The sequence below is a fragment of the Cebidichthys violaceus genome, unplaced genomic scaffold, assembly GCF_023349555.1.
Source record: "Cebidichthys violaceus isolate CVI_PGR_0920_01 unplaced genomic scaffold, fCebVio1.0.p SCAF_12, whole genome shotgun sequence".
Classification (NCBI taxonomy): domain Eukaryota; kingdom Metazoa; phylum Chordata; class Actinopteri; order Perciformes; family Stichaeidae; genus Cebidichthys; species Cebidichthys violaceus.
Genome location: NW_027176285.1, coordinates 200,086 through 227,897, shown reverse-complemented (window position 1 = coordinate 227,897; position 27,812 = coordinate 200,086). Strand labels below are relative to the sequence as shown.

The following is a 27,812-nucleotide window of genomic DNA, read 5'->3' as shown; positions in this document are numbered from 1 at the left end:
CCTGTTTATAAAGGTCACCAGTATCTCCTGTAGAGTCAACAGCTGAGCAGTAGATCGTTCTTCTCAGTGCAGAACTGTGAAGAAGAAAGAGTTGTTTACATCTGACTGGTAAGTTCTGCACATGCTCAGTGTGTTAGCACAGTAGAGTGTGTGGTGTGTGTGCACATGCTCAGTGTGTTAGCACAGTAGAGTGTGTGTGTTAGCACAGTAGAGTGTGTGGTGTCTGGCTCTGGTAAAGAGTGAACAGTGCTGAATGTTCATCTACTGTTATGAATTGTGATTATGTAACATACTGGATACGTAGTATTAGAAAGTAGCATACAATGTGAGTAAGAACAGCACTTAAGTAACGTACAATACGTCCTGTTGTGCTAGAATAAGATAAGATAATCCTTTATTAGTGCTGCAGTATTCACAGGACAGAGTAAAACACAAGAGCAACAAGTATGATAAATAAGTAATGAACAGTAAGAATATCAACTGAGTACAAAAGTACAAAATCCACAGTAAGTATAACTGAAATACTACACTATGATATATACAGACAGGGTGTTTCTATTGCACAGCTGCTTGTGCAGCCTGACAGCAGCAGGAAGGAAGGACCTGGATACGGAAGTCTCTTATTTGTCATTTCCTCGTTTCCTCTCTCCTCGCATGGTTTCCTTGCGTCTCCCCATGCATCCCTGGTGGGAGGGACTAAGATGCAAGGAAAGGATGCAAGTGAGGGAAACGGGGATGCAATTAAGAGACCTGGGATGAACCCTGGGCATGGCCCCGAAGTGGGCTACAAATGCAGGACCCGCATTAAATAATACTGTACTTAAGTAGTAGTGCAACTTCTCTAACAAAGTCGCAGTTAATCAAATGACCAAAACCAACGTACAAGCAGTGAGTCCAGGTCCTTCAGGCCTCCGAGGCTGCGGGGACAGTTGGTAATCCAGCCTTGATCAGGTGGTCAGAAACACGGTCAACGAGTGCAGCTTTAAAGTGTCTGTTACACCTTTATAAATATGCATTCTGGGAAATGAAAGGAATGATATGTACTGTAGATGATGCAGGTAAGTACACAAACATGTCACTAGCATGCCATTGATAACGCACCGTAGCATTGAGCATGTGTGTATATAAGACTCAGGTCTCCATCCACAGGTCTGTCTGATGCAGTACTGCAGTACTCGGGGCGGGGTCCGCGGATGGGACTTCCATGATGTGCTGTTCTCAGGATTCGCTCCAGACGGGGGCATGTTCATGCCCGAGAGGGTACCTGTGCTGAGCCCGGACACCCTGAGGAGCTGGAGGGGGCGGACCTACACCCAGCTGGTGGTGGAGGTGGCCTCACTGTTCATCCCCACTCAGCTGATCCCCAGACAGGACCTGGAGGGTGAGCTGGAGTAACATTCACTGTCATTTGATATTCAGGGATGTTTGCATTACAAAGAGATATATGAGAGGAACAAGTACACACTGGTCTAAAAAGTACACGTCACCATTCTGTTTTCCTGTCCCAGTCCTTGTGGGTGAAGCCCTGACTGGTTTCTCAGTGCCTGAGGTGTTGAGAATCGCCCGGCTGAAGGGGGGTCTGTCAGTCCTGGAGCTCTTCCATGGAGACACCTTAGCCTTTAAAGACCTGGCCATGACCTGCACAGTGCGCTTCCTCAACTATTTCCTGCGAAAACAGAATCGCAGAGCTACAGTTCTTGTAGGTAAGACCCAAACACGATCATGTCATGTGATGAAAGGAAAGTTACGGGTGTAACCGCGCTTCTATGAATCCAAAGGCAGAGCTTAACACTGGATATCAGGTCGAGTCTTTGTCAACAGAGATGACCCCAGACAGGTATCCGTTCTGGTGTCATAGAGAACTCTGGCAGTCCTCCATGAACCAGGAGGACTTCATCATGTCACACAAAATAGGGTTTCACACAGAATAGAAGTGTGTTGTACTTAAAGGAAGCTTAAAGTTAACCAGCAGTGAGGTGAAGGTAAAGATCCTTTACAGCATCGCTGTGATGATCACGGCATTAACAAGCACAGTGATGCTCCATTAGACTGTACTAAATACCTCAGCTAGTGTGTTAGATGATACATGTAATACAACTGGATCAGTCAGCTTGTGGGTTTCCTCTCCAGGTACATCAGGAGACACGGGTGGCTCGGCCATCCAGAGCGTGAAAGGTCTCAGTGGGTTGGACTTGGTGGTGGTTTACCCCCGAGGACGCATCACGCCCGTCCAAGAGAAACACATGATCACCTGCCTGGAGGACAACGTCCATGTGTTTGCTGGTAAATCCAAATAAGCTAAAGGACTGATGGCTCCTCGTTCACAATCGATCACAATGAAGTGACCTGTGCTTTCACCTCTGTAGCCGACGGCACCTCAGATGACATAGATCAGCCTCTGCGGCGTCTCTTTGCAGACCAGGACCTGGTCAGGTCTCACGGTCTCATGAGCCTCAACTCGGTCAACTGGTCTAGAGTCATGATCCAGCTCGCCCACTTCATCTATGCTTACCTGGAGCTCAGTGGTATGGAGCGGGCCGAGGCTGACGGAGACCTGCCTGAGCTGGAGGTGGTGGTGCCCACTGGAGGGGCGGGAAACATTGCTGGTTGGTTTAATCTTTTGATTAATAGATACTCACCTTTAGGTTGAGTATTTATATAAGTCAGTGTTTTGCATGCAAGTTCTTAATTCAATAAGAAAATATTAATTTGTCAAGTATTTAATTCACACAAACATTAGGCTTCACCATGTGGTTATTTGTTATGGACTATTCATTGTATAACATTAACATTATGTTAATGTGACTAACATGCTGTTATCAGTGCTCTCTGGTACACAAAGGTTGTTCTAAAGATGTTAATACAACGTCTTAGTTACTTATCAGCCAACATTCACAGATACGATATATCACACAATATAACGCTCATCAGTTATCAGAATCAACAGACTGTTACAGCATTCATTTCTGTAAGTTAATTTACTTGAAGTCAGTTTTTACAACCAAGGACTTCTGACTTATTGTTGATCTGTTTCATTTAATGCAGTCATTCATCACTCAGCAGCAAAGAGTTTCCTTTTTACAAATGATCACACGTGTGTGTGTGTGTGTGTGTGTGTCTGTCTGTCTGTCTGTGTGCGTCTGTGTCTGTGTCTGTCTGTCTGTCTGTCTGTGTGTGTGTGTGTGTGTGTGTGTGTGTGTGTGTGTGTGTGTGTGTGTGTGTGTGTGTGTGTGTGTGTGTGTGTCAGCTGGCTACATTGTAAAGCAGATGGGATTGCCTCTGAAGCTGGTTGCCATGGTGAATTCTAATGACATCGTGCACAGGACGGTGACCTCTGGTGACTTCTCCATGTCACCAGAGGTCACGCAGACGTTGGCCCCGGCCATCGACATCCAGGTAACACACAGCTCACAGCAGCGACCGTCAGCCACACGAGGTTTTGAATTGTTTTTAGGAGCAGTTCTCTGCTTTCTGTTCGTTCTGCCTGTTAAGACACAACATGTCCTGTTTACACGTGTGGTGGTCGAGGAGGTCTGAAAGGAAAGGGACCAACCTCTGAGGAGCACGAATCTGATCAATGACGTGCGGCAGTGAGCACATTACATTTTGATATTTCTTGAACTCAACATATTTGTCCACTGGTGGTGGTGGAGGAAAGACCAGGGTTCACCTAAAAACATTAGGGTTCATCCTCTGGGGACCGTGCATTCCGTACTCAATATGAAGTTAGGTATTGAGGTATTCGTTTGAACGTGTGTGAAGCCATCACTTGTATTGACATGTTCGTCGTTCAGGATGCCGTGTCACTGCCTGATCTTTGGTCCGTAGGACCCGTACAACATGGAGCGAGTCTTCTGGCTGCTGCTGGGCAGAGATGGAGCTTCAGTGAAAAACATGATGGAGGAGTTTCAACAATCACACAGACACTCTCTGCCGGAAAACCACCGCAAACTAGTACCAATCATTCACTGCACCCGCTGTCTACATTTAGGCATGCTCGTCTTCTGTGTGTCTACCGCACTAATACAGTTATGTTTCACTTGTAGTTGTCTCAAGTTTTATCAACTGGAACGGTGACTGATGAGGGGATCCTGGAGACCATGAGGAGATGCTGGGAGGACAACCAGTATGTCCTGTGTCCACACACAGCTGTAGCTGTATGGCATCACTACCACTGTCCTCACAGCCCCAGTCTCAACAGGTCAAGCAAACTGTAGTCATCTTGTTAGCCACACACACACACACACACACACACACACACACAAGACATTTCTGACTTCACTGTAAGACATGAAGCAGCCTCGAAGGGGACATACACTGAAAGAAAGATCTCAACAAGAACTAAGGACCACAAGAAGAAAAGAGCTGTTTTGAACACAGCAGTCACACAACACAACAGGGGCAAAGTACAGCCACGCTAGCAGCTCTTTGAGGCTGTACTTACTGCAGGCACAGCAGAGCTTTGAGCTAAATGCTAACACCAGCATGCTAATATGCAAGGTTAACCACGGTGACTGTTTTGATTTAGTGTGTTAGCAAAAAAATAACACATTTCAACAAAACTAGTACACTACACACCACTTGTCTCCAGTTTTCTAAGTAATCACTGAAACTCATTTTGCAGATGCTACATTGCAACAGCCTCTCCAGCCAAGTTCCAGGCAGCAGTGCAGATGGCTGGTCTGACCTTTGACCTGCCTGAGGCAGTGCTGGCGTTGGACAAGTTGGCCACCCGTTACCAGAACCTGGAGCGGAGCCTGAACTGGAGCAAAGACTGGGAGGACAGACTTAGAGAGAGAATCCAGTCCGTGAGTTCAGCCAGGAAAAGCAGAAGAACTACTACCTCTGATTAGAGCAGATGTCACTACGTTGTAACATGGGGTTGTTCTTCAGAGAACCTGGTGGACTTTAAACCGTGTGTGGGCGAGGTCAGGTGACTCTGGCTGCTCGTCCGTGGTCATTGTGTGTTCTTATCTGGATCTAGTAAATGATGTTGATGGGAAAGGCCTGCTGTTGCCTCTGTGTTGGACCTTGGTCTGTAGGGTCATACAAGTTGTTCTCCGGTGATGTCATACACCATGAACCAATCAACTAGTCACAGCGTTCAATGTCCCGTCCACAACTGTCACACAAATGTGAATGAATGCTGAAGAATAAAATCAAACTGAGTTTAATTGTCTCCAAACAATCTGAACAATTTATTTAATTGCACACGTTTGAGACACACCATTTAAAAAGTGACTGACTGATATTTACCCTTCGGGACTACAGCTGATTTCCTTGCCCAGCTGTGTTAACCTGGACCCAGGACATGCTGAATGGGATGACAATGAGGATGTGTTTAGGACCCACATGCAACGTCAGGCTGCTAGTTCACTTCGGTTTCATTTGTCATTCCATATCATCTACATGAATACATATGCAGCAGAATGAGTTATGGTTCCTCTGAAGAGCAGGACTTCTGCAGGATTTAATACAAAGAACCATTTGTCTTGTTAAAAGTAGTATTGAGATTATTAATGCATTTGCAGTTTGTGCCTCTAAAAGTATTGTGTTTACCCTGCTGTGTGTCAATCATACTGTAAACAATGTTTTAAAAGCAAGTCTCTGTAAGTTTGCACACATGTGAGGAAGTGGTTTGGAGGCCTACTGAATTAAAGGATGATTGCTGAGTGATGAACGTGTTCATTATTGACGACACAGATCTGCTGTGTCTGAGATCAATTAATCAAACCACTGATAACTCAATCAAATGATCAGAATATAGCCGATGAATAATACATTTTATATTATTTATGACATATTTTATTGGATAAATTGTACGTCTGTGGTCTAGCCTTGTGGTGCGTTCACAGTCAGCTGCAGATCATAGCAACCCTTTCCTTTAGATTTTTATTACAAATAATTAAACTTTAAGTGCTGTAAGGACACTTTAAGTTGTTTCTTTCCAATACAAACACGTGTCTGAATTGTGGAAAATATGCATGAATGCACAGATTTGTTAAACAGATTAGATAAAAGGTGGAATACATGTTTTGGGGGGAAAAGAACATTTAGAGCATCTGTCCAGGTCTGACCATTGACATAGATCCTAAAAACACACACTCTGTTTTCCGAGGATCCCTGAATGTAGCACGAGGTTTGACAGCTACACAGCCAAACATGGCGGCTGCTCGCTAGCGCAGCCAGGTAACACCGTCGTCTTTGACTGTCGTGCTGCTGTCAGGAAGCAGCCAGGGCCGGTACACGTCCTCAAAGAGGTCGTGAACGAGTGTCCTCCATTGTTCACCTTTCCAGGTCGTTGTTCGTCCGCTCGGCTTTCTGGTGACGCTGTGTGAAGGCGGTTTGTGAGCCACATCAACCGCAGGACCGGAGTGAAGCGACACAACAGCAGCGGGCTGAGGGCGGACTGTTCCTGCTGCTTTCTTCACCTCTCTGCCGACATGTTTCTCAGGTAAGACACGGTGTGTCTCCACTCTGCGTGTCTGCGTGTTTTATTCACGGTGTGACTGTCAGCTGACGCGTCGCTCCTCGAGCAGAGAGTAACGTTACCTTTACTGTAATAGAAGATAACAACAGTATCTATGTACACCTCTATACAACGACCAGTTATTACATCGTTATTAGCGTTTGTAAAATAAACAGCCAGCTGTTGGGCTGTCACGGCATCCTTTTGTGTGTCTGTGGTGACGTGTACTCCAACACATGGTGGCTCCACCCATGACGGAATCAAATCAGATAAAGGAACCTCCATCTCTTCACATTCCTGCTCCCACACAAAGCAAGGGCTATCAGAGGAGTGGTGTAAAACACCACGATGCTCTGAGGCTCCTGTCCTGTCCCAGGACCCTCACAGACCCTGTCCCAGGACCCTCACAGACCCTGTCCCAGGAAGAACTCGATGGACAGAAGTGTGATGTCATGTGTACACAATGAACAACACAACAGAGTTACTACACATTCATGCACATGACATCAATGATTCATATGAGAGTAGTGAGCAGGATAATGGTGGAAACGTTATGATTACTGGTAATAACAGCAGCAGTGGATATAGTAGAATAAAAAGATTAAAGCAGTGATGTAATCAATATCAAGCAAAGCAGATTTGTGTCGTTTGTTGAGCAGACTCTGGTTTCAGCCTCTGAAATGTGAATACTTCTGCTTTTCTGAGTTTCTATGATAATAAACTGAATATCTTTGGGTTTTGGACAGTTAGAGAACTGTCCTGGGCATGTTTTATATGTATTGATAAAATAATCAACGTATTTATTGATGATGAAATGAATCACTAGTTGACGCCCTCCTATCAGGCCTTCATAGAGTGAAGACAGAAGCTGTCCATGAATGAAGGACCTGTGGAACCAGCTGGAATCTGAAGTGACCCGTGGTGTCGTAGCATCATGCTAGGGAAGCAGCCTGGAGACGTCAGGGTTTTAAACAGTGAAGACACAGAGCTGCTCCATGGTGCACACAAGCTAAGCTAACCCAACACAAAGCTCTCCAGACGTGCTGTAGGTGTGTAGATGTGCTGTAGGTGTGTAGATGTGTGTAGACGTGCTGTAGGTGTGTAGATGTGCTGTAGGTGTGTAGATGTGTGTAGATGTGCTGTAGGTGTGTAGACGTGCTGTAGGTGTGTAGACGTGCTGTAGGTGTGTAGATGTGCTGTAGGTGTGTAGACGTGCTGTAGGTGTGTAGATGTGCTGTAGGTGTGTAGATGTGCTGTAGGTGTGTAGATGTGTGTAGATGTGCTGTAGGTGTGTAGATGTGTGTAGATGTGTGTAGATGTGCTGTAGGTGTGTAGATGTGCTGTAGGTGTGTAGATGTGTGTAGATGTGCTGTAGGTGTGTAGATGTGCTGTAGGTGTGTAGACGTGTGTAGATGTGCTGTAGGTGTGTAGATGTGCTGTAGGTGTGTAGATGTGCTGTAGGTGTAGGTGTGTAGACGTGTGTAGATGTGCTGTAGGTGTGTAGATGTGCTGTAGGTGTGTAGACGTGCTGTAAGTGTGTAGATGTGCTGTAGGTGTGTAGATGTGCTGTAGGTGTGTAGATGTGCTGTAGGTGTGTAGATGTGCTGTAGGTGTGTAGATGTGTGTAGATGTGCTGTAGGTGTGTAGATGTGCTGTAGGTGTGTAGACGTGCTGTAAGTGTGTAGATGTGCTGTAGGTGTGTAGATGTGCTGTAGGTGTGTAGACGTGCTGTAGGTGTGTAGATGTGTGTAGATGTGCTGTAGGTGTGTAGATGTGCTGTAGACGTGCTGTAGGTGTGTAGATGTGCTGTAGGTGTGTAGACGTGCTGTAGGTGTGTAGACGTGCTGTAGGTGTGTAGATGTGCTGTAGGTGTGTAGATGTGCTGTAGGTGTGTAGACGTGCTGTAGGTGTGTAGACGTGCTGTAGGTGTGTAGACGTGCTGTAGGTGTGTAGATGTGCTGTAGGTGTGTAGATGTGCTGTAGGTGTGTAGATGTGCTGTAGATGTGCTGTAGGTGTGTAGATGTGCTGTAGGTTTGTAGACGTGCTGTAGGTGTGTAGATGTGCTGTAGGTGTGTAGACGTGCTGTAGGTGTGTAGATGTGTGTAGATGTGCTGTAGGTGTGTAGATGTGTGTAGATGTGCTGTAGGTGTGTAGATGTGCTGTAGATGTGCTGTAGGTGTGTAGATGTGCTGTAGGTGTGTAGATGTGCTGTAGGTGTGTAGATGTGCTGTAGATGTGCTGTAGATGTGCTGTAGATGTGCTGTAGATGTGCTGTAGGTGTGTAGATGTGCTGTAGGTGTGTAGATGTGCTGTAGGTGTGTAGATGTGCTGTAGATGTGCTGTAGATGTGCTGTAGGTGTGTAGACGTGCTGTAGGTGTGTAGATGTGCTGTAGGTGTGTAGATGTGTGTAGACGTGCTGTAGGTGTGTAGATGTGCTGTAGGTGTGTAGATGTGCTGTAGATGTGCTGTAGGTGTGTAGATGTGTGTAGATGTGCTGTAGGTGTGTAGATGTGCTGTAGGTGTGTAGACGTGCTGTAGGTGTGTAGATGTGTGTAGACGTGCTGTAGGTGTGTAGATGTGCTGTAGGTGTGTAGACGTGCTGTAGGTGTGTAGACGTGCTGTAGGTGTGTAGATGTGCTGTAGGTGTGTAGACGTGCTGTAGGTGTGTAGACGTGCTGTAGGTGTGTAGTGTTTGTCTCAGCGTGGTTAAGCACTCTGTAGCTCCTGCTGTTACTGCTGGGTTTGGGTTGACGGTAGGAGTCACATGAGACAGAACACAGCTCTCAACAAGGATCTGGATCATCAGTGTCATTCATCAGTGTCATTGTTCAAATAGCTTGAATACATGATGAGTTGATTACCTAGTTAGTTACTGATGAATTATCTGTCTAATGACTAAATGACTAACTATTGCAGCTCCATGTATCTGTCCCTTTGACATCTTTGATTCTATGAGGTCACTATGCACAGATGTCTTTATTATAAACTCACCATGTAACAGAATGTGGTGATATTAAATCACATGTTTCACACCTTTAGCTGATGGACCACCTGTACCTGTTTCCATCTGCTCCCCCAAACATGAATAAACCAGCACAGCAGACTGCAGGCCTTCCTCTTCCACAGTTCAAGTCTGTTGCAGTTGTCCAACACACACACACACACACACACACACACACACACACACACACACACACACACTCTGTGGCGTCTGGGTGGAGTCCAGCATTCCACAGTTAGATACCACACATGCTGCAGGTTCCTATGAAGGGCATGTTAAAGGGAAAGGAGAAACAGAAGTGGCCTCCATGTTGTTTCTAGCGGGCGTTAGAGCGTCACCTCCCTGACTCCCTGCTCTGCTTCTTGTGTTTGTGTACCTGAGCAGGTGATCTCAGGCCTCTCTGTGAACCAGCCCCTCACCCACCCCTGCTGGCGATGTCATCGCCAGCAGCAGAGCCCCCGGCCACCTCCCCGTCCCCTGGGTCCCGAACGCGGCCCTCGGCCGCCCTGGACTCCCTGTCCGTGTCTTCCCTCCTGTCTGGGGATTTAGACGATGAAGGCGATGGAGGAAGAGGAGGAGGGGAGGAGGACGGGCTCGGAGACCTAGAGGTGAACCCTTATGACGGTTTGCCCTTTTCTTCGCGCTACTACGCTCTGCTGGAAGAGAGGCGGCGGTTTCCCATCTGGAGGCTCAGGCAGAGTCTGCTGGAGCACCTGGAGAACCACAACATGCTGCTGCTCAGCGCGTCGAGTGGAGCTGGAAAAAGCACCCAGGTAACCAGGACCAACAGGGCCCCGGGGACATCACATGATGTGTCTGGACTCACCTGGATTCATTCAGCTCAAACTCTCAACATCAACCTGTTCTGTTCCTACACTCTCATTCCCCATCACTATGCTACTGCTTAGCCGTGTTTTGATACCACTATAATATTTCCTTAACTGTTATGAGGAAGGAAGTCGTTTTGACTTTACTAAGAACAAAGCTGTTTCTCATGCAGCACCATAAGCCAGACGTCTGAACCGCATCAGTGTCTGTTAACACGAGCATTTAAATGTGACACAGTGAAAGCATGAACAGTGTAAGCATTGTTATAGTCATTTATCGTGTTTTTGTTTCTCATAAAAACACATAATTCACATGATAAGGAAATAAAAGATAGTATTTTTATGGATTAGTAGTTTTAATGATGTATTATAATCTGCTTAGAGCTAGTGTTAACAGCCATAGCAACTTTATAAAGACGGTATTAGTCCGTGTTTCTCAGGCTGAAACAGTTAGGATGGATGGTCCATCCACCGTACAGAGACTTGTTCCCAGTCGGTGCTCCACCTTCATGTTCAAGTACTTCTTTTTAAAGTGGGTGTGCTTCTAAAACTATGTGTGATCACTTGTCCAGTACTACGTCAGCAGGTCCTCGTCTCGTTGACCTCCGTCTTTCTGTTCTTCTCCCTGCAGGTGCCACAGTGGTGTGTGGAGTACGCCTTGTCCTATGAATTTTCTCAGGGCCTGGTGTGTTGTTCCCAGCCCTCTTCGGTGACAGCGGTGAGTCTGGCGCTTCGCGTGGCCGATGAGATGGACCTCAGTCTGGGTCTGGAGGTGGGCTACAGGGTGTCTCATGATGACAGCTGTACCACCGACACCCTGCTCAGGTTAGGATGCACGGATAACATCTTATCATGTTGGGTCATGACTCTCATTTTCAGTTGCACTCACACAGCTACCAATAACAAAATGGAAATCTGTCTGTCTCTTCTGTATCTGCTAGTTATTTATAATAGCCTACAGGTGAATGTGTGACTGTGGTGATCAACATGATGGATGGAGATTGTCTGGGATTAAAGGGGGTGAAAGTGTCCCTCAGAGCTCCATCATGATGCAATTTGACTATCAACAATTTGTGAATCCTGTAGAGAATATGTATATTTTCTCTATGGCCAAGTGTGGCTCCGTGGTTTTCCTTCTGGTGGGATGAAATCTCCACTAGGATCAGTAAGAGGAGGCAGAGGAGCCTGATTGTCTGTCTCATGTTCTCCTGTCAGGAGATCAAAGCCGTGTCACAAGTAACAACAAGAAGCATTTTAACTCACTGTCAAAAATATCTCCATTAATGTGAAATAATGCACATTTCTCTTTAGAGACCCTAGCATGTGTCAAACTCAGTCATTCAGACTGTTCTCTACTAATGACATCAACGTGAACATGTTTAGAAGATAAGCAGATATGGGCCATATAAGAGGTTTATATACTATTCAGTGCAATCATTGTTTTACTAAGTTAAGATAGCCTGGCTCACTAACACCTACAGCTCACTAATTAACATGTTTTAGACTTCACTTCTGAGCTTTGCAGTGAGACAAGCCAGTAGTTTCCTCTTGCTTCCAGTCTTAATGCTAAGCTAAGCTCATTGACTCCAGCCTGGGGAGTTCTATCTAAGCTTATCTGTCCTATCTTAACAAATGGTCATGACGGTAGTTTGTGCTTGTCAGCTAACTCTATAAACAGAGTTGTAGTCTTGAGTAATCACGTCGGAGCGGCTTTGGTTGGCTGCAGGTAAACAGTACGTGTGGAGAGCAAAAGAGCCAGAAGGCGTTGGGTGAAATGTAACGTGAGAACCCTCCGGCTATCGCCTGACAGCGATTAGCTCTTTATTGGTTTCGTTCAGCTTGTAAACTGGTCGTTGTCGTCGTCTCGCAACTCCAGCTCCGGTCTATCGTCTTTCTAACTCAACTCTTTATCTTATCTTATCTAACAATCAGCAGCGCACGGAAAAGTAAGTCCTGGCCCAGATATCCGCCGGCTCCACCAGAGCAGCAGAGGTATCGACCCTTGACCTCAGAGGTCTCTGTGGCTTCAAAGCCTGAAACAAAAAGGCCGATAACTTGTGAACGGATTCTGGTACCGTGGCCAAACCCGTGACGCGTTTGTTGTCGACTCTTGTCGGTCTCAGCGGAGAGTTCCGGTTTCAGTGATGGGGATTAGCCCTGCCCCCTTTGCTCAGGTCACACCCTCTTTCATAACTCGGATGCATTAACGTTCAAGCTAATTCAAACCTGCGCTTGTTTCATTTACATAATTCTGCTGAGAGAGTTTACTACCTTCAGCTTCCTGGATGGAGGTCTGGTTCACTGCAGTGTGCTCTGGATACTGTAATAGGGCTTGTAGCAGGTTGAGTACAAGTGCTACACATTTCAACAATCAATATCAAAATGTGCTCTACCACACTGTAGGGGAGTCCATGACATGAGTCCTTCGTTGCTTTATTTTCTGGTCTGTATCTGTGTGACGGTGACGGTAGACAGCTTCATGGGTTACACTAGCTGGGTATGATGTAGCATGCTCTGTCTGTTCCTGACAGCCACACCTTGACTCTTTGTTCGGTGTTCCCTGCAGTTTGCTGTCCACGGTGGCAGTGAAAGTGTTACAGCAGTGCATTCACTGCACACTGATCCCCGTGTCCTTTCCTGCACTCTGAGTGATTATGTAAATGCATGTACTTCCATAGAGGTCGTAGCTTTCGGCCATTTAACGTGTCTCTGAGTGATGTGAGCTGTGAGCCACTGGACCGTCCTGCTGTCTGAATGCTCTCTAGTCTCTATGTGTTTGAAGGATACTGGCTCTTTCCTCATCTCATTTGTCATTTCCTCTCCCAGGTTTGTCAGCGACACCCTCCTGCTGGAGGAGATGATGTCAGACCCTCTACTGCATCAGTATGGCATCGTGGTGTTGGACGAGCTCCAGGAGCGCACCGTGCCCACAGACGTGCTGCTGGGCCTGCTGTGTGACGTCTGCCGGCAGAGGCCGGACAACTTCCGGGTGGTTCTCCTGACTCACCCGACGCTGGCGCCTCGCCTCTCCGCCTTCCTGGGACCATCGGTCCCTCACCTCTCCTTGGACGGCGTGCTCACAGAACCCCCTACCGGAGACCGGGAGGAGGGCGGCGGGGCGGCTGTTGAGTCGAACAGGGTGGAGACGCTGTACAGGGAGCTTCCATCGGGGAAGGAACCGGCGGCCGCCGCCTGTCACATGGTGCTAGATCTGCACCGAAGGGGAGAGGAGGGAGATGTGATGGTGTTTTTGGCTAGTGCCCAGGTAGTCTACTAATACTTTATGTTACTCATTAGTCAACTTGTGTGAGGAGAGAAAACAAGCCACTGTGTGACATCAGCCTCTCTGTATCTCACGCTGTGCAGAAGACTCTGCTAGTACCAATGACACTACTTTACAGAGCAACATGTGGAACCGTTGACCTCAGTGTGGATCAGTTATCCAGAGCTTCATTCCTGTTGTTGTGGCTCCTGTCCCCCTGTTAGTGGTTCATCAGTGAAGAGCTCCACATGTCTTTGTGTGGTAATAGTTTTGTCTGTTTATGGGGAGAAACCCTATCAAGTTACCAGTGAAGTCTGTTTGTGTCTTGAACAAAAGAAAAAGCTCTGAAGAGTTTCACCACCTTTGTCTTGTAGAGTGAAACGAGGACACCTCAACCTGAGAAGCCAGTGTCTCACTCACACACACACACACACACACACACACACACACACACACACACACACAGTATCTGTCATGTGTTCTCCATCCAGGTGTGAAGCTATCTGCATATTGACCTTCAGATTATCCAACTCTCTCATGCACATTAAACTCCCTTTATGTCAACATCAGCACGCCTTGCTGGCTGTCAATGCTGGCTCCATTTGAGACCGAGCCGGTTGTGTTCTGTAAGTCACAGTCCTCTGATGATACTGATCTGTTCTGGTTAATCCTCAGTGACACACACACACACACACACACACACACACACACACACACACACACACACACACACACACACACACACAGTGCAGTCACACAACAAACAGAAGCGCTTGAGAGTGACGTTTGAAAGAGTGGATTCAAGCCGAGGCTGCGTTCTCTCCTCTCCTCTGTTCTGTGCAGGAAACGGAGGCGTGTGTCGCTCTGCTGGAGAAGGAGTGCGTGGCTCTGAGTCCTCAGCTCGGGCCCCTCAGGATCCTCCCCCTCCATGCTGGACTGGGTGGGCTGACCCAGCGGCTCTACGAATCCGGCCCCGAAGATTCTCCGCTGAGGGAGAGCGGCCGCTCCGAGGTCTCGAACGGCTCGGTGCTGGGAGCCGGAGGTCAGGGGGTGAAGAGGAGGGTTGTCCTCTCCGACACCCTCGCGGAGGCGTCCTTCTCCCTGCCAGCCATTCGCTACGTCATAGACACAGGCCTTCAACTCAAAACCGTACGCTTGTTTTCATTTGCGCTTGTTTTAATGAGCTCGACTGAATGGAAGGAATTTCAATATTTCATTTGATCTTAATTGCTGGAGAGTTATTTGATTAAAGTGAAAATCGGCACGTTCAGACTGTCATGTTCATGTGGACCATTCCAGTTCTGACATGTCCCCTTATTCTGCACAGGTTTACAATACACAAATACGAGCTAACTCGCAGGTCGTGAGGACGATCAGCAAACACCAGGCCGACATGAGGAGTGAAAGGGTGAACAGCTGCCTGCCGGGTAGGTCAAAGGTCAAAGGTCATTGCTGCTGTTCTCATCACCAGCTGGTGTCGTTCAATGTGGACTAAATAACTTCTCTAACACAGTAATTCAGATTTTAGGTTTGCACTTATTGACTGTATAGGCAGCTTCACAAAAGAACAATAAACAGTCATTAACTGTTTATTGTAGCCAGCTTCACGGTCACTTCACTGTTGAGCTATTGATGAAATAATTGAAACAAAATCAAATTGCATTGTTTGAATGCAGTCATTTCCTGTTTCATGACTGTTGACTACATGCGGCCTCCTTGTTGCTCTTCAGGGCTGTGTCTCCGTCTTTACCCCCAGTCTGTGTATGAGGACGGGATGGAGGAGGCTCACTGTCCAGGGGTGGTGGAGGAGAACCTGAGCCACTTGGTGCTGCTGCTCAAGAGGCTCGATATTGCTGACATGGGGCAGTGCAAGTTCCTTGACAGACCAGGTACACTGATGAACTACTTTGAGTAACACTTAACACCAGCTGCTACAGATGTGTGGAGTAGTGAGTCATCATGGCTAAACGTGTTGCTGGAGACACCGAGGAGCAGCCAGCCCACCTGAGAGGTCTGCATGCTTTGGACTGGGTCAGGAGTTGAATTGGGAGCTGATGTAGAGATCTGAGAGCTGGAGTTATTGGCCGAGCCGTTGTGGTCCTCGTTAAAACCTGGAGAAGGGGTCTGAGTCTGTCTTAGACACACCTGTGTACTGATCATGTATCTGATCCTTACAATATTTCAACGTGGTAGAAGGCTGATTTAATGTGACTACTGACATTTAGATCTGAATCCAAGGTGTTGAGCTGAGGACTGTAACCCATTGAGGAGCATGTTAGAGAGACCAAACCAGTGTCACACATCAAACGCAGCAGTAAAGGACAGAGACTTCGTGCTGAGATGTCATTCAGGATCAGTCTCTGGGCCTAAATCCTTCCATGTCTCCCTCATTCCCAGCCCCCGAGGCTCTGATGCAGGCTCTGGAGGACCTGGACTACCTGGCGGCGCTGGATGACGATGGGAACCTGTCGGAGGTGGGCATCATAATGTCGGAGCTGCCGCTGGAGCCGCCGCTGGCTAAAGCCCTGATCGCTGCCTGCGAGTACGACTGTGTGGATGAGCTGCTCACCATAGCCGCCATGCTTACAGGTGAAGCATTACCCCATTACTCGACTCACATTCCAGGACACATGATGCCCCATGACACACTGAAATGCCATGGCTATGTTAATAATACATATGTATTAATCAACACGCATTGTATGCATACGGCACAGTTTCAAAAGTACTTACGTACTCGTGATGTTTGTGATCTTTGTCTGCCGTCAGCTCCTTCCTGCTTTGTGACAGCAGAGCCCAGCAGAGAGGAGGCTGTCGTCTCACACTGGCGACCCCTGATGCATGCAGAGGGAGACCACATGACGCTCATTAACATTTACAACACCTTCATAGAGCGTACGTACCCTTCAGCCTTCATCAGCTCTGTGTGAGTCACTGGGGTCCCACTATCAACAAACTGTGTTGAGACATGTGTTACATCATCACGGCTGCTCTCACAAACAGGACCTGTCATGAGTTTAAGCATCAGAAGAAGTACAGAATTTTGTGTTTAGCTTCATGACCGCAGAGAGAAGCCTGCATTAATGTGACTGTTGAGGCTCTATAACATATAGACCATGAATTATTGGTCGGTCTCTGTGTGGTGATTGCAGATAATCAGGATGAGGTGTGGTGCACGACAAACTTCCTCAGTCACGCCGCCTTGCGATTGGCTGTGGTGATCAGGGCGGAGCTGCTGGAGGTGATGCAGCGAATAGAGCTTCCTGTTTCTCCTCCTGCTTTCGGATTCCAAGACAACTGCACGAACATCAAGCGCGCTCTCGTCTCAGGCTTCTTCCTCAAAGTAAGCACCGCGTGAACTCACGACATCCCATCAGCCTCAGCTGCTCTATGGGTATAGTTCCGTATAGTTCCGTATAGTTCCGTATGGTTCCGTATGGTTCCGTATAGTTCCATATAGTTCCATATAGTTCCATATGGTTCCATTATATTTGGGAGAAGGCAGACGTCTCTACAGTAAGAGGAACCACATGTCTGTTTGATTTCGGGCTGAACTGTCCCTTTAAGAACAGTTACATAATCAACATGTGATTCTTGTCTTTTTCCACGTGGAGCCTGATATTAGGAGAGCAGTGTGCTGGTCTCACCCTACGTTCCCTCGTGTTTGTGTTGAGGATGATAACGTGTTCTTCTCCTCCTCAGGTGGCTCATGATGTGGATGGCTCAGGTAACTACCTCCTGCTAACTCACCGCCACGTGGCTCACCTGCACCCCTTCTCCTCCTACCTGTGTCGGCAGCCGTGCCCCAAACCCCCGAGCTGGGTCCTGTACCACGAATTCACCATCTCCTGTGATAACTGCATCCGCATCGCGTCAGAAGTCCACCCTCAGATGTGAGTCGTTGTGCAAGTTACTGTTACGGAGTTGATTGCTTTTTTATGTCAGCTTCCCTTGATCGAACAGTTAACATCGTAGACGTCCACCTCTGCAGTCTGTTCATGATGAAGTCAAGCCGGACTTCATTTTGGCCGCTGCAGGCAAATTCTAGCTAAAACGTCAGAGAACATATTTCTTTGAAGATTTCGATATTAATCGTTGAACTTACTCATTCCCTCCTGATGTTAATGTTCATGATAATGTAAAGCTTTCTAATCTCACCATTAATGCTGTGCTCCCTGCATGCTTCAGTAGTACTCAGGAGATGTACATGTGTTTCTAAGAGCTGGTGACGTCACAACGTTACTGAATGAAAGATGCTTTTTATGAACTTCAGTCAAGAAGCTAACTCCACTTGTGAACGAGAGATTCACTGATTCCACACATGCATCAGCTCATTAGTTCCTCCGTCACGTTGTTCTTACCTTTAATCATAATTCTGGTTTTCAAAGGTTACTTTTTATTTATGTCAACAAATATTATTCATTTGAGACGTAATGAATATTCATGAATTTAGACTGAGTCAAGCCATCTGTTGGTTTACGGGAATCTTTAGGAGGTGAGAGCGTTTCTGAACTTTGAACCTCAAAGACAGCCAGCCCGTATATCTCCTGACGTGTTGAGCTGATCATTGCGGCCTCGAGGACTCGTTGGTGATTCTGTCAGTACCGGGCCAGCTTAATGAAACCCCTCTCTGCTGCAGGCTCGTGGAGCTGGCCCCTCAGTACTACCTGGGAAACCTGCCGTCGAGTGACGGCAAAGAGCTGCTCATGGAGCTGAGGCAGAGTCTGGAGCCCCCTTCAAACGAGCCGGACCGGGGCTCAGACGAGCACAGCAGGACTCGCAGAGACGCAGACGGGACAGCAGAGACTCACAGTCAGTCCAGCACTGAGCTCTGTGTCGTCCAGTGAGACGGGAGAAGACACTGAACACACGACTGTCACTTTATACTTTGATCTGAGATTTGGTACTTTGTATAAATTAAGGTTTAATCATTTTGATGTGTGATTTCAAATGGAGCTTTACTGGAAAACACTAATGTGTTAATATATCTCAAATACTCAACCGGTTCATTTCCTCCTCGTTGTGCTATGGATGAACTTAATTAAACGTTTTATTTAGAATGTTTTTTATTTAATGAGGGACTTCTGTGTTTGTTATTCTATAAATACAGTAGTGTAGTAATAGTCTGTAATCACTTTATCACTTCACAAAGTATGAAATACTTTATCTAACAAAGTGTGATTTGTGTTGAAACACCAGAGACTTCAGCTGAAAGCAATACGCTCACTGTGATGCACAGAGCTTCTATTTTCAACCTTTTGATACTGTTTGTATGATGTTTTGGGTTTCCTGCTTAGATTCTGCCTTTTTCTCTCCATCTTTGTGTCAGTAATGAAAAATCCTATTTAATAGGATTTCTGTCAATACAGTACTTCAATGCTTCAAATAAAAGTGTGTTTTTTCATGTTGGGAATATCTCAGTGACTCTTGTACTTTAAAGCTGCTATAGTTAGTTAACTGAATTAATTCAGCTCAGGTGGAGTGATACGTTTGGACCTCTCCAGAGAGAGACACTCGGGCTGAGCAGCAGACCGATGGTGGAACAGCAGTGGTGTTGCATCTTCATGCGAAGCCTCCCCTCCTTCACTGGAAACGTATCTCACCGTTTGAAAGAGTTTCTAGTTTGCTTTGACAAAGTCGTTCATTTCTTAGAACTAGCAGTACAACACACACGTTTCACTATTAGCAAAGGCAGGTGGTTTGGTCTCTTCAGTATGTTCACTGTATCTGTCTGCTGCTGAGCAGGTAGTGAGCAGGTAGTGAACAAGAAGTAGTGAGCAGGTAGGGTCTGTGAGGGTCCTGGGATAGGATGTCGTATGGGTACAGATTGTAAATCTGATTTGTGATTTTGGGCGATACAAATATTTTGTATGTATTATGTATATTTATTTTTTTATTTTTAAAGACAGGATCATCAGTGATGCAGGTGATAATTGCTTGCAGAACAGAAGAGGCCGTTGATATTCCCATCAGCTTAGGAGCTGCTGATTATGGGCTGCTTCTTCACGGTGTGGTACACATCCTCATTCTGCTTGAACATCTTCAGCTCCATCTCCGTCTGCACACGCATACACTGAAGGCATGAAAGAACAAGATTACTGGAGTAAAATGAAAATAAATGCTTCAATAATTCCCATCTTTACAGCTCAGTGTGTAAACATTTGAAACATGTGGTTATCTTGGCTAAAGTCACAGCCTGATTGCTAGAAGTAGACCACAGCATAAAGTACCTCCAGGTCTTTGGTGATGGGGTGGTTGGGTCCATGGGTCACCATGAGGATGCCGTAGGCCTTGCAGATCATGCCGTGACCCACCTCTATCTGCCCGGCATGCCAGTGGGTCACGCCTGCCCGCATGATGGCCATGCCCAACTGGGCATTGTTGGGGTGGTATAGCTTTCTGCAGAAACAAATCCCATGGAGAGCCCCACCAATCAGGAATGTACCCCTAACAAGTATTTTCTGTATACTAATGCTGATATCTTATTTATATGTCCCATTGAGCTCATCGTTGTCCAAACATGTTTAAGGCATGTTTAGAGCTCCCACTGTGGATTATTACACTGCTGAAAATAGTCCCCAACACAGGCACTATTCTTGCTGTTTGAGTAACGTTTGCCAAAAACTACAGTGGCCAGACATTATTGAGGCTTTCATGAAAATTATTTCACATATTTGTGTTCGTTAACTCTCCTGCCCTGCAGTAACCCTCACGGTGTCCATAATCAGTCCAGCTTTCCAGGCTTTGTTTCTGGCTGTGTGACACCTTCATGATCATTATGTTTTGTATTAAGCTGTGATTACATAGAGGTCTCTCCTACCCAGCTGTAGAGCTTCAACGGTTGCTAACTTATGGTGACATAGGCAGTTTCTATGCAACTATATGGAACGTGTGGAGTTTAAACATGAATCATAACTTCATACTGATCTTGTCTCATCAGCGTGATGGTGGTTGTGTGAGTAGCTGTATTCCTTTAGAACAGAGTGCTGCGTCACTCACATGTATCCCTCCACCATCCTGCAGGCGTAGTCTGCAGCCTCAGAGAAACACTGCAGGTATGAGAGCACCTCACTGGCAGCACTGAGCACACGCAGCTTATACAGGTGAGTGTCCGCCAAGACGTTGTCCTGCTTCTCCAGACACTCACGACACAACCTCACCACCTGAGAGGACAGACAGCATGCAGCACAGCGGACAGACGGGAAGGAAGAGAAGCACATGAAGTGGAGACAATAAGAGAGAGAGAAGCTGAGAGCAGTGGTGTGTACCTCGCAGTAGTCCTTCTCAGTGCGGGACCTCTCGATCTTCTCCAGACACTCTTTACTGAAGGCCGTCCCCTCTTTCACCTTGTCAGCAGAGGGCTGAGAGGGAGACAAACGACAGCAGCTCACAGGAACATTCAGTATTCTCATCATCATGAACAATGAAAGAGGCTGTCTGTTATGTTATCATATGAAAGCCAACTTTGTTCCCCTCGCTCTCTGTGGCCGCCATCATCAGGTCGTCCTTGAGGCGCTGGCTGCAATGTTCGCAGCTGCACTGGAAGTGGAAATCCTCCTTCAGCTTCTTCTGGCGGTCAGCGGACAGGTTGAGGAAGTCCACGTAGCTGATGGTGAGCTCCTCGCCCTCTGAGACTTTACCCACAGCTCGCAGCTCGATCCTGGGACAGGAGGAGGACAGGACAGAGACTCGAGAGGGGTCTCTGTCTTCTCATGGCACACTACTTCATGCTGACACGTGCATGTCTCGCTGCTTTCTTCTATTTTCTTTATGTGTATTTATCAGAACCAATGAACATTAATTGACATCTTTGTAGGTGTTCATTGACTAAAGCCACACATCACTTCTAAGTTGCATGGTCCTGATTGCTCTGCTGTAGGTCACACCAGGTGTTGTAATGCTGTTTTAAATAGAACTTCACAGCCACGTCACATGACGCAGGTTGATCAGCTGTAGAACATACCTCCTCTGAGAGTGGAGAGCAGAACTCACTGCTGACTGGCTGCAAAGGAAAGCAACAGTCCATCACTGGTCTTTAGTTTGAAATAAAGAGTTAACAAGTCATTGTGTTCACAGTGGTAGTACACCAGTAGTACTTACTGGTGTACTCACATAATAAATACAGTATATTCAAACACCCAGAGGTCTCTGACTGTGACTTGATAGGAGCAATAGCTTGGATACCTACTTGCCGTGGTTGAGGATGACGGTGCAGTTGGGCCAACAGTCGTGGTTGACCAGACAAAGGTTGGGGAACAGACCCAAACCCACAGCCTGCAGGCCTCTCTGGTCACTCAGTGTGAATCCATTACACTTGATCTACCGAGAGACAGCGAGGGCCAAAGAGGAGAGTATGGAGGGAGGGAGTGGGAAGGGGAGAGACAAAGTACAAAGTCTGTGTCTGAAGCTGTGTTTCCTTTACAAAGAAATAATAAGAGGCTCTGAGGAACAACAATGCATTCATTCCTACGATGCCAAAGATGTGTGAGATGTCGTCAACGGAGTGCTGCTTTCTTCCATAAGACCAGTATCCCAGGAAGGTGGTCACATCAGTCCTGAGCTGCTTGAGAGCTTCTTCAGGTAGATCAGCCACGTGGTCCTCCAGCTGGTCCACTGAGATCAGCTGACTGTCCGACACGATGCCTGTGTCCTTGTGTATACGCCACAGCACACGAGCAGCCAGACTGTCAAGAGACGTATGAGACCATTCAAAAGGACGAGTTTACTACTAGTATATACTGTACTATACTATACTAGTATATACTGTACTGTACTATACTAGTCTAGCCTGGGCGCCTCCCTAGGGAGGTGTTCCAGGCACGACCAGCTGGGAGGAGACCCCGAGGGAGGCCCAGGACCAGGTGGAGGGACTATATCTCCAAACTGGCCTGGGAGCGCCTCGGGATCCCCCAGTCAGAGCTGGCTGATGTGGCCCGGGAAAGGGAAGTTTGGGGTCCCCAGCTGGAGCTGTTGTCCCCGCGACCCGATCCCGGATAAGCGGACGAAGATGAATGAATGAATGTACTATACTAGTATATACTGTACTATACTATACTAGTATATACTATACTATACTATACTATACTACAGATCTCATCCTCCTGAAGTCACCACTCAAAACATAATAGTTTGGATGATGTTTCTTGCGTAGGCTAACCTAAACACATCACAAAGCCCCTTCAGGTGGATTTGTGATATTGGGTCACATAGAAAAAATGAACTTGACTGAACACAGGATCAGATTTGAGACAAAGAGAATGCGTTGTTGTGTAGAACAGGACTTTGGTTTCTATGATTTCTTTCCTTGGTAAGACATTACTCAGTGTTATACCGTGTGGACCAGACTGTGGCTGATGGTTCTGTTCTGTTTAGGATACATCTTTCATGCGTCTCCTGCAGCTTCCTCACAGGTCTCAGGTCTCCTTACCGAACATTGTCGCTGGGCACCTTGCCGATCTTCTTGATGGCTGCACATTCCTGCTTGTGTTCATCCCAGCATGCGGTCTGGCAGGTGCGGTCGCAGTAATGGGCAAACTTACACTGGGCACAGCGGTGCAGTGTGGCCTGGCGCCGGAAACAGCTGTGGCACACCTGAGTGGCCAAACTGAGAGGGTAACAAAAGAGAAACCTAGCAGCTGCACTGAAGACATCACGTTCCATTGACATTGACTGCAGTGAGACTGAAGAACACTGAGGGCTGAGGAGACTGAGGGCCTGAAGGTATCAGTTCAGCTACACAGATCCAGTTCATCCACTAATGTATTAGTATGGAGGACGGAAGCAGACAAAATCAAAATAACAAATACATCAATAAATACATGAATATGCAATTGTGTACCAAGTGAACATGTATTTATTTATATGTCTTTTCATTGATTTCTGCATTTTTTTCCCTATTTATTTCCCAAAACTTGTTTATTTTGTCTTTAGTTTCTTTATAGCTTTCTTAATTACGTCATTCAAAGTGTGTCACGGTGTCAACTCCTCTCCTATTGGTTGATGGACTGAGCCTGCCAGGCTCACTACAGAAGGCTGGTCTTCCTCAGGTCTGCTGACGTTCAGACTGAACACACTAAACATGGAGAAGCAGCCTTCGGTTTCACATTCACTTTCTTTTTTAGGAATATCTTTTGTTATTTTCCTATATGACCTTTTAGCAGCTGTGACAACATTCCTATGAAGCATATGAACAATGTAAAAACAGTAGCAGCATGGCCGACTCTGCAGACATTACTCTACTGCATGTAGAGAGAAAGAAATGTAATCTCTCTATTCACACTTTCCCACATATCTAAGACTGATGTTTTATTCAGTTTCAATATTAGAAATGAATTGGAAAGCTTGCAAGGTGTCGTACTCCTTTTGTGGTGGAGCCTCCGTGCTCTTAGACACTGAGTCCAGAAGTATATCAAGCTCACATGACACCCTGACAGCTCTGCCTCTCTGCTGGTGTCATGAGAATGTAGAAATGAGGTCACAGCTGAGAGAAGCCGGACCTCTTGTCCACAACACACAGCGTCAGCCAGACGTGCAGACATGCTGAGTAAGCAAAAGCCAGTCCTCCTGCCGGTCCATCTAGTCTAGGACCACGACAACCGGGAGCCTCGTACCTGTCGAAGACCACAGCAGAGAAACTGGGCTCGGCGAAGACCACTTCCCCGGCGTTGAGCTCTTTGGTGGCCCTCAGGCCTCGACCTTTCTTCCCAGCATCAAACAGCTGAGCACTCTCCATGTTCCCCACAGTCATGGTGCTGGTGAAACAAACCCAGAGGAGGGAGACGGCTGCTGAGGGTGTGACTAGCTGAGGGATGAGGGACTAAACAAGCTGCAGGGAGCGAAGAGGTCTCATGAAATCCTAAGGAACACTTGCCCCCTCTCTACTTAGCCAGACCCCTGATTCAGCCCAAAATAAATGTGCCCCTCTAGAGGTTGTACCAACTCCCCAGAGTGGGAAGGGGGGAGAGCAGTGGGAAATGAGGGGCTGGGGGAGGTAGGAGAGGTGAAGGTAGTCTAGGGGAGCCCCCTTCTTTGGGTCGGTCCCTCTGGAGGTATTTTGGTCCGGGGCAGCTGTGTCTGTCTGTCAGAGGCTCACATTCAGAGGCTGTGCACAGTACAGAGGAGGAGGAGGTCCCATCCCATCAGGAGGACACACTATCCCATATAAAGTCCATGTGGTGCATGACACAGAGGTCTACTGACAGACACCCATTGTGATAATCCTCTGTGGGTTTGTCACCACGAGTGACCTCTTCACACACACACACACACACACACACACACACACACACACACGTCAGTGAATGATCTGTGATCTCACAGCGTCTACCTCTCGCTGTGTTGTGGACGTCGTTCATCGTTGGTGACTAGCTGCTGAACACAACGGAGCATTTAGCAAAAGATTTCTGGAATTTACACTTTGTCACAGATTATTACCGATTGGGAAGTATGAAGTGATTTATCTTTATGTTCTAATACTGTGATATTGTGTAGGTAAGATTGTCAGACTCTTCAACGACATGAGAGCAAAGATGATAAAAAGACACAAAAACCAAAACCCAAATAAAATAAAAACTTCATTTATGTAGTAAACTGCATCAAGTTTACAAAGCAGATTTGGATTACAGCTGAAGGAAAGCACATCTAGGAATAATAAGAGACATTGATATGAAAACGCATTAACAGATATCACAGGTGACTGAGGACAGAGCAGACGGAGTTCAGATCACAGAGTGACATAAGCATACCGTCTACAGTTAGATGGCTTTTCTTAGTTTTCTGAACAGATGTGAAGCAGCAGGGTGGAGGATCTGACGGCATCTAGTGGAGGTTCAGGTGCCTTTAACTAGTCATATAGACCCACCTCACACCGGACCAGGTCCCAAGACCATCTGGTAATCAAGCATCCAGTCTACGCTGAGATTGAGAACTTGGCTTTTAATACTATGATCCAAACAAGCTCGTACATTCAGACGAGCTCACCTGTGGATCAGTTGACTTGTAGCTGACCTGCTGTGGAGCACTGTGGTTCTGAATCACTGTTCAGATTCTTGGCAGGTTTGTTGTATAATTGTATATGTACTGAAATCAAGACGTCCTGTAAAAGAGAGCTTGCTCTAAATATACCAACTGAATACTCCTCCCCCCAAAACGTGCTCAGAGCGGTGGCTATGAGACACCCAGCGCTCTGTCCTCTTTAAGGACGCTGAACGAAGACGCTGGTGCTCAGAGAACGCTGAGGGAACTTCTGTTCTGGAATGTTTTGAACGTACATTTGATGAACATCAGTTTGGTATTCAGTGGTCATATTGGTCCATTTCAAAATAGAAGGCTACAACCTACGGACAGTGAATTTTGAGTCAACTATTAACTTCTCCACTTAGAAGTGCAGCATAAGAGGTAAGTGTCAGGTATGAATCGGTGGTTTCAATCAAAATCAAGGCACACGTAATAATCGGTCAGAACTCGTGCTGTCTAGACGTCATAGACGTCTACGTGAGCTCCCGTCCTGTACTCGTCTTCCAGAAGGACCTTCATCAGCTTGGCACAGGACGCCTCACAGGTGAGCAGCTGGCCCTGAGCGAACATGTCCGAGAAAGACTTCCTGATGCTGGGATCAGCGGTTCTGGTTCTGGCCAACATCTGCATGTCTGTGTCCAGAGGCCCTGGTTCAAGACAGAGGACACAGGTGAGTGTGGTTCAAGGCTGGGAGTGGACACAACAAACGCAGTTAGTTTGTATCACCCCCTCATTATTACTATCATTATTATTATTATCATTATCATCATTATTATTATTATTATTATTATTATTATTATTATTAAGGGATCTGTGACCTGTGGTAATGTTCTGTACGTCCTGCACGTTTCTTCTACCTTTGAAAGTGGGTGAAATCATGTGTGCAGCTGCTGGTAAGCTTTCATTTTAAAGGCATTACTGCTCAGTGAGGAAGACTCCTCACCTGGGGAGTAGCTGAGCACCCGGAGGTCCGGCTCCTCTTCAGCCAGCACCCTGAACATCATCTCTCGGGCAGCTTTGCTGGTGCAGTACAGCACCCAGGAGCGGAAAGGCTGCAGAGCGCACAGCGAGGTGATGTTGATGACGGTGCGCTGCTGACCGGGACGCTGTGGGAAGGCCTGCAGGACGCTGGCAGTGAGGCACAGGGAGGAGCTGACATTGAAGGACAAGTAAGAGTCCACCTCGGCCATGTCGGTGAAGGCTTTGGCATTGCGGGACACGTCCCCCAGAGAGCCTGGGAAGAGGAAAGGAAGGGTTACTAGTGCTACTCGTGTGTCTCCATCCTCAAAACACACCGTGTGAGTGGTTCCTCCTTCCTGTTACACAAATGTTCTGAAGAGAAAGCAACAAGATCACACAATCAAAAGAGGGTTCCACTCAGAGCAGGGATGCTCCAATCCGTCATGTTCAGTCCCGTATCAGCTGATACAGAGCAGTGATCAGACAGCAGTGAGTAATCACTGAGCGGTGGAAGAGACTTAAGATGTGTTAAACATGTGAAATATTTGCTGTAGGAGAAGAGCAGTACAGTAATGAGTCTGCAGACAGCGGTGAAGCGTGGTGGAGGTTCCTGGTCTGAAGCTGCATGTCTGCTGATGGAGTTGACATACACACACACACACACACACACACACACACACACACACACACACACACACACACATATATATATATATATGTATATATATATATATATACACACACACACACACACACACACACACACACACACACACACACACACACATCTATATCTATATTGCTGATGGGTTACCGACTCGTACCAGCGTTGTTGACCAGTAGAACGTGGTCCATGTCCTCAGAAAAGGCTTCTCGAGACACCCTCACGATGCTCTCCAGTCCTTCCATCTGACTGAGATCTGCCGCCACATACTCCACCACCAGGCCCGCTCTGCCCGCCTCCGACTCGGCCAGCTCTGCCTGCAGAGCCCGCAGGTCATCAGCGGAACGGGCCGTCAGAACGAGCACCGACCCCGGCTTAACCAACCGAGACATCTCTGTGGCTACGGTCCGACCAAAGCCTCTGGAGGCCCCGGTGATAATACAGAGCGCCCGGCCCAGGTCGGTCCGCGCAGTGGACGACATGGTTCCGAACTCAGCGGAGGAAGCGGTCCGTGCAGGAATACTGGACGAAGGCTGGGACTGTGTTGTACCTCAATGATGTAACGTGTCACGCGTGACATCTACTTATGAAAAACGTGTGCGTGGAGAGAGA

The 27,812-nt window shown here is 47.0% G+C and overlaps 4 protein-coding genes across 4 annotated transcripts; 2 read left to right on the top strand and 2 right to left on the bottom strand.

Annotated features, from left to right (window-relative positions):
• thnsl2 (threonine synthase-like 2) lies at positions 1–5,676 on the top strand. Its single transcript, XM_068705694.1, has 9 exons — positions 1–108; positions 1,150–1,381; positions 1,509–1,703; positions 2,131–2,283; positions 2,367–2,606; positions 3,248–3,396; positions 3,829–3,954; positions 4,047–4,201; positions 4,625–5,676. The coding sequence occupies exons 2-9, from the start codon at positions 1,159–1,161 to the stop codon at positions 4,851–4,853; spliced, it is 1,470 nt and encodes a 489-aa protein (XP_068561795.1). The 5' UTR covers positions 1–108; positions 1,150–1,158; the 3' UTR covers positions 4,854–5,676.
• Positions 5,677–6,127: 451 nt separating this feature from the next.
• Positions 6,128–18,969, top strand: LOC137868784 (ATP-dependent RNA helicase DQX1-like). Its single transcript, XM_068705693.1, has 12 exons — positions 6,128–6,454; positions 9,857–10,245; positions 10,931–11,124; positions 13,126–13,564; positions 14,405–14,710; positions 14,889–14,988; positions 15,292–15,450; positions 15,959–16,150; positions 16,331–16,456; positions 16,714–16,904; positions 17,264–17,454; positions 18,201–18,969. Exons 2-12 carry the CDS (start codon positions 9,907–9,909, stop codon positions 18,406–18,408), a joined length of 2,445 nt encoding a protein of 814 aa, XP_068561794.1. The 5' UTR covers positions 6,128–6,454; positions 9,857–9,906; the 3' UTR covers positions 18,409–18,969.
• A 510-nt stretch (positions 18,970–19,479) lies between these two features.
• LOC137868599 (histone-lysine N-methyltransferase Smyd1-like) lies at positions 19,480–24,409 on the bottom strand. Its single transcript, XM_068705475.1, has 10 exons — positions 24,172–24,409; positions 22,989–23,165; positions 22,032–22,245; positions 21,750–21,880; positions 21,525–21,563; positions 21,026–21,221; positions 20,830–20,922; positions 20,561–20,724; positions 19,792–19,960; positions 19,480–19,634 (listed from the first exon to the last, which is right to left on the bottom strand). The coding sequence occupies exons 1-10, from the start codon at positions 24,306–24,308 to the stop codon at positions 19,536–19,538; spliced, it is 1,419 nt and encodes a 472-aa protein (XP_068561576.1). The 5' UTR covers positions 24,309–24,409; the 3' UTR covers positions 19,480–19,535.
• Positions 24,410–25,121: 712 nt separating this feature from the next.
• On the bottom strand, positions 25,122–27,780 carry LOC137868783 (sepiapterin reductase-like). Its single transcript, XM_068705692.1, has 3 exons — positions 27,361–27,780; positions 26,520–26,810; positions 25,122–26,223 (listed from the first exon to the last, which is right to left on the bottom strand). Exons 1-3 carry the CDS (start codon positions 27,680–27,682, stop codon positions 26,033–26,035), a joined length of 804 nt encoding a protein of 267 aa, XP_068561793.1. The 5' UTR covers positions 27,683–27,780; the 3' UTR covers positions 25,122–26,032.
• Between the last annotated feature and the right edge of the window lie 32 nt (positions 27,781–27,812).

Coding starts and splice junctions, on each gene's coding strand:
- thnsl2 (XM_068705694.1), top strand. CDS start 1,159: ATGCAGTACTGCAGTACTCGGGGCGGGGTCCGCGGATGGGACTTCCAT. Junction 1,382..1,508: donor CCCCAGACAGGACCTGGAGG/GTGAGCTGGAGT, acceptor TTCCTGTCCCAG/TCCTTGTGGGTGAAGCCCTG. Junction 2,607..3,247: donor AGGGGCGGGAAACATTGCTG/GTTGGTTTAATC, acceptor TGTGTGTGTCAG/CTGGCTACATTGTAAAGCAG.
- LOC137868784 (XM_068705693.1), top strand. CDS start 9,907: ATGTCATCGCCAGCAGCAGAGCCCCCGGCCACCTCCCCGTCCCCTGGG. Junction 10,246..10,930: donor GAGCTGGAAAAAGCACCCAG/GTAACCAGGACC, acceptor TTCTCCCTGCAG/GTGCCACAGTGGTGTGTGGA. Junction 11,125..13,125: donor ACCACCGACACCCTGCTCAG/GTTAGGATGCAC, acceptor TTCCTCTCCCAG/GTTTGTCAGCGACACCCTCC.
- LOC137868599 (XM_068705475.1), bottom strand. CDS start 24,308: ATGACTGTGGGGAACATGGAGAGTGCTCAGCTGTTTGATGCTGGGAAG. Junction 20,923..21,025: donor CAGAGAGCGAGGGGAACAAA/GTTGGCTTTCAT, acceptor TCTCCCTCTCAG/CCCTCTGCTGACAAGGTGAA. Junction 19,961..20,560: donor AGGATGGTGGAGGGATACAT/GTGAGTGACGCA, acceptor TTGTTTCTGCAG/AAAGCTATACCACCCCAACA.
- LOC137868783 (XM_068705692.1), bottom strand. CDS start 27,682: ATGTCGTCCACTGCGCGGACCGACCTGGGCCGGGCGCTCTGTATTATC. Junction 26,811..27,360: donor TCTACTGGTCAACAACGCTG/GTACGAGTCGGT, acceptor TCCTCTTCCCAG/GCTCTCTGGGGGACGTGTCC. Junction 26,224..26,519: donor GGTGCTCAGCTACTCCCCAG/GTGAGGAGTCTT, acceptor GTCTTGAACCAG/GGCCTCTGGACACAGACATG.